At 23.7% G+C, this 4,640-nt stretch overlaps 1 protein-coding gene across 1 annotated transcript; it reads right to left on the reverse strand. All coding sequences in view use genetic code 6, as the record gives it.

Annotated features, from left to right (window-relative positions):
• Positions 1–356: 356 nt before the first annotated feature.
• On the reverse strand, positions 357–1,115 carry TTHERM_01309150 (hypothetical protein; the record flags this gene model as incomplete). The annotated part of the gene is made up of 1 exon (XM_001029769.1): positions 357–1,115. One exon carries the CDS (start codon positions 1,113–1,115, stop codon positions 357–359), a length of 759 nt encoding a protein of 252 aa, XP_001029769.1.
• Positions 1,116–4,640: the final 3,525 nt, after the last annotated feature.

Consider the following 4,640-nt stretch of genomic DNA (forward strand, 5'->3'; position numbering starts at 1 on the left):
TATTTATTTATATTTTATTTTCTAGTATATCTTTTTTCTCTTATGAAAAAGATATAGTTTTGTTTGAATATTGAGAGAGAGAGAGATTAGTTAGTTAGTTAATTAGTGAATTGAGAGAAAGAGAGAAATTTTTTATTTGATTTTGTTTGTTTAGTTAGTATATGATAGGAGTTTCTTGTATGATACAATGTCTTTAAGATAAATATAGTTTGATAGGATTTTTAGTAAGTTCACATATTATGAGAAGGTTCAGCTTGTTTTTTTATTTATTCATTAAGGTTTCTAAAGAAATATTTATTAAATAATTATTGGCGCCTTAAGCAGCAGTTAAATATTAAATTAAAAGGCTACTGATTTCAATCTTTTTTGTATGCAGTGATTTCATCTATTAAGGTTTAGTTGCTAAAACATCTAAGGATGAAGAAAATGGCAATCAAATGTGCATACTTATTGGTTATTTTGCTCTTAGCTAACCAATGGAATGAGTAGACTTTTAAGTAATATTAGAATTGAATACCGTAGCGATCACTTTAGATTATTTTTTAAAGGAAATTATTATTAATTGATTATTTGCCAACAAATTTCTTGAAATTTTTTTGTATGGAGGTAATATCTTTGTTTTCACTATCCATGCATTCAATAATGAGGGAGTCACATTTCTTTTTCATGTATGTTATGAAACTACGGACTAAATTCTTAACAGTGTTATTAGCTTCTTTGTAGTAATTAAAACAATAAACGAGGTAGTTGTCATCATCATCGTTGAAGCCCTTCCATTCATTTTTGTAAAAGGGAATTAATGTTGCTAAATATTAGCACAAATCTTTATGTTAAGGAGAGTAAGAAGAAATGAGGATGTGTTATATCATTTATTCTTAAGAAAGCTCTTCGAAGAGCTTTGGCAAGTCAGATGACTATTGATTTGTAATTTGATCAAGAGAATTTTATTGGAGGGAGGAGGAAATTAGGAAGGGAGAAGAGAGAGAGCAAGATGAGTTTTGAGATTCAATACTCTCACTGCGGAATTCTCTATTGTAAATTAATTATTAGTCTTCCATTTTGACAATAATATTTTGGTGTAAAGCGTTTTGGCTTTCTTCAAATTTAACCATCATCTGAGTTATAATGTTTGTTAGCTTAAGTTATATTTGATGGAGTGTTAGAGGTGGATTTTTGGAGTGTGTTGCTAATTTTAGTTGATGCTTGAGGCTGTCAGAAAGCAGTAAAGATATGATACAAACAAGTATTTATTTATTTATTTATCAGAGATTTTTGATTGAGGTTTATTAAAAATTAGTAAGTAAGTGAATGAAAGACTAATGTTTTCTCTCTTTTTTTGTTTGTTTGTTTGTTTAATTATTTTTTGTTTGTTTATTTTCTGTTTGAAAAGGAAAGGATTTATATTATTATTAATTTTTTAAATAATATATTAATTATGAACATTCAAGTTATTCTTATGAATGAACATTTAAAGATAAATTATTTAGATTTTTAATAAAAAAATGTGATTGAGAAATACCGATGATTTAGACTGAATGGTTTTTAAAATAAAGCATAGATCCACAATACTTATTACACTATTTAATAATATAATAGGGTAGTTTGATCAAAAAAAATTTCGAAATAACATGAATTTAGATTAATTTTTTATTTTACAATTTACTGATTCATTTTTTAGATTCTTATTTTTATTTGATAAATCACTTTAATATATTTATATGTAACAAAGCTTTTGTAATCGTATCACCTTGTATGAATTTATTATTTGTTAGCTCGTAACATTTTTCATTTCTGGTCCTTTCCTAAATAATATTTAATTAATTAATTAATTAAAATATCTGATCCTACATCTTTTGTTATTATTGCTACCTACTCACTACACCTAATTTTTCTCTTTTCTAGACCAATTAATAAACTTAAATTCGTCTTCATCTATAATTTTATTTTGATATTCCTAAAGTATTCAGGTATGATCTTGTTTTCTTTTTGTGATAACCCCTAATACTGTCAAATTTATTTACATCTCCATTATTTGGTTATTGTTTTTCCTTTTCCTTATTAAAAAAAATTGAATAGGCTATAAATAAAAAATTTAAAATAGAACTTGTAGTTCTCCCGCATTAAATGGATTAAAAAATGCTAAATTAATTATTCTATAGCATTAAGTATCATTCATATCTGATAGTATCTCAAATTATCTTCAAAAGAGTAGTTCTAAGTATTGTACAGAATGAAGATCTACTTTTAAAATATTGGGCAATACTAAAAAAAAAAACCTTTAATTAACATGAAATAAAATTTCAATTAACTGTATTTACCCTTCAAATCAGATACCTATTTATTGTTAGCTGTTAAATGAGTACGTAATGATATCATATAATATAGACTTCTACTCCATAACATACATTTGATTACAAGTAAAGTTAAATTTACTTTATATAAAAATAAAAATTTAGTTGTTTGTATAGATAGATAGGGTAGGGTGGACAAAATCGATATTAGTACTATATATTAAATGAACATAATGTAATTATCATTTAATACAATTAGTGATAGATTACAAATTATAAAAGGAAGTGGAATTAATATATTTAATAATCGTTTGAAAGACGATGACGTAACCTTTATGCCCTGCATTTTTATTTTTAACTGAACTGATTAAAGGCAAACAATTTCAGCAAATTGCACTAATTCACTCATTTAAAAATAACTAACTGGTAATCTCTATTCGAAAAGTTAAAATTCAGTAATAGTCTGATCTTAACTTATTCATGAAGAAAAGCTATTTTATAATAATATAATATTATTATTCTTTTTCTCTTCCTTAGTGTCTTCAAGTAAAATGTATGTGTAAAATGAGGAATAGGCTTCTATGTAATCTGTGCAAATTACATTCTGTGCTTATTATAATCCTAATTTAAATTTAACAAAAACGAAATCAAAAACCTTTTTGTTTTTGGCATTAAATTAAAATATATCTACATATATTATATTTATTTCTCATGCGGCTTAATTTTCTAGTAGATAGAAATTTAAGAAAGTATCATATAAGATTTTTTATTTTATCTATTAATTGCTCTATCATCATGGCTCAGCAAAAACAAATATTTTCCTTCTTACTTTTGAAGAGTATAATTTTCTTATATGTAAACAGTTAGTTTTCATGCCATAAATGAAAAAAAGAAAAACTTTTAAAGTAATCATTTGATTAAATGAGAATAAACTAACCAAATTTCTGCTAAAATTTTAACTGCATCAATTATTAATTATCATTCACTATTAGTGTAACATAATCGGTATTATCTCAATAAAAAATATGCCTTTAGACAAAAAGCTTTTAAATAAGCATTAAAAGTAAATATTTCGAGATTGAAATATACTTTGCTAAATAAAATAAAATATTTAAAGTTCCTCTTATGCTATAAACTTCCTCTTATGCTATAAACTTATGTAATCGAAGATAAATAAAGATGTAAATAAAAAAATTTAAATTAAAATAATAACTAGTTTAAAAAATGAAATGAAAAAACTATAATGCATATTAATTATGTGAAAGATTAATCCCTCATTAGCAATCTAAATTAATAAAATTTACAATTAAAATTCTGACATATAAATAGATAGATAGACCTAAAAACCGTTGATATAATTATATGTCAGTTTGCTAACAAGTACTTTGTATTCTAAAAAAAGACATTAATTACAAGTGTTAGATTTCCACAATTAATTTGAACACTCTAACTCATTAATTTCGGAAAAATTATAATTCTCTCTTTTTTTACAAAAAAATATAAGCTTACAATAATTTTTTTTCATAATATTTTTTAAACGAATAATATTCATAAATTTATCCTCGTTTTACATTTTTTATAAAGGGAAATAACTTTATATATATTAATTGATTGATTGATTAATGCGTACTGAAAAAAAATTTTTATTAAGGAAATATAAAATGAAATTTATTTTGAGTGATAGGAAAATTATCTCTAATCTTTCCTTTTCCTAATTTAAGTAATTCCTCTCAAATAACTAGAATAGAAAATATTGAAATTCACCCTTTGTACTGATTATCATTAAATAATTATATGTAAAATAATAGAAGAGGAAGTCTTGGCTATTAACTGGCCCTATTTATACTACCTAATTTTACAATAACTGCTAGGATATGAATGAAAAGAATTTAAAAGACTATTTTATATTCAAATAAAAAATGTAAATGTCCAAACTATTTGTTATTGTGAACTAGAGACAAACAAAATATCTTTACTTTAAAAAAATTAATTTGAGGCCTTCCTTATCTATCTATCTTAGATTTCCTTTCTTAAAATTTATTTATAAGTACCGCATCAAATAAAACTTGAATTGACTTCAAAAAATAGTAAATTTAATGAATTACTCTTCGCCAAACGGTATAAGTAATAAATCTAATAGAAATAACTCAAATATTCCATAATTAGCAAAGGATATTTTATATAATAAGTCTTATAAATTATTACTGAATAGCTATTCACACTTGAATTGACTAAAGTAATAATTTTGTTATAATATTTATCACACTTTTTATTACTTTTACATAAAAGCTATTACTTTTCTAATGGCAAAGTCATCAATCTTTTAGATGGGAATTAACAAAAGCATTA

Source organism: Tetrahymena thermophila (assembly GCF_000189635.1).
Source record: "Tetrahymena thermophila SB210 genomic scaffold scf_8254498, whole genome shotgun sequence".
Taxonomy (NCBI): domain Eukaryota; phylum Ciliophora; class Oligohymenophorea; order Hymenostomatida; family Tetrahymenidae; genus Tetrahymena; species Tetrahymena thermophila.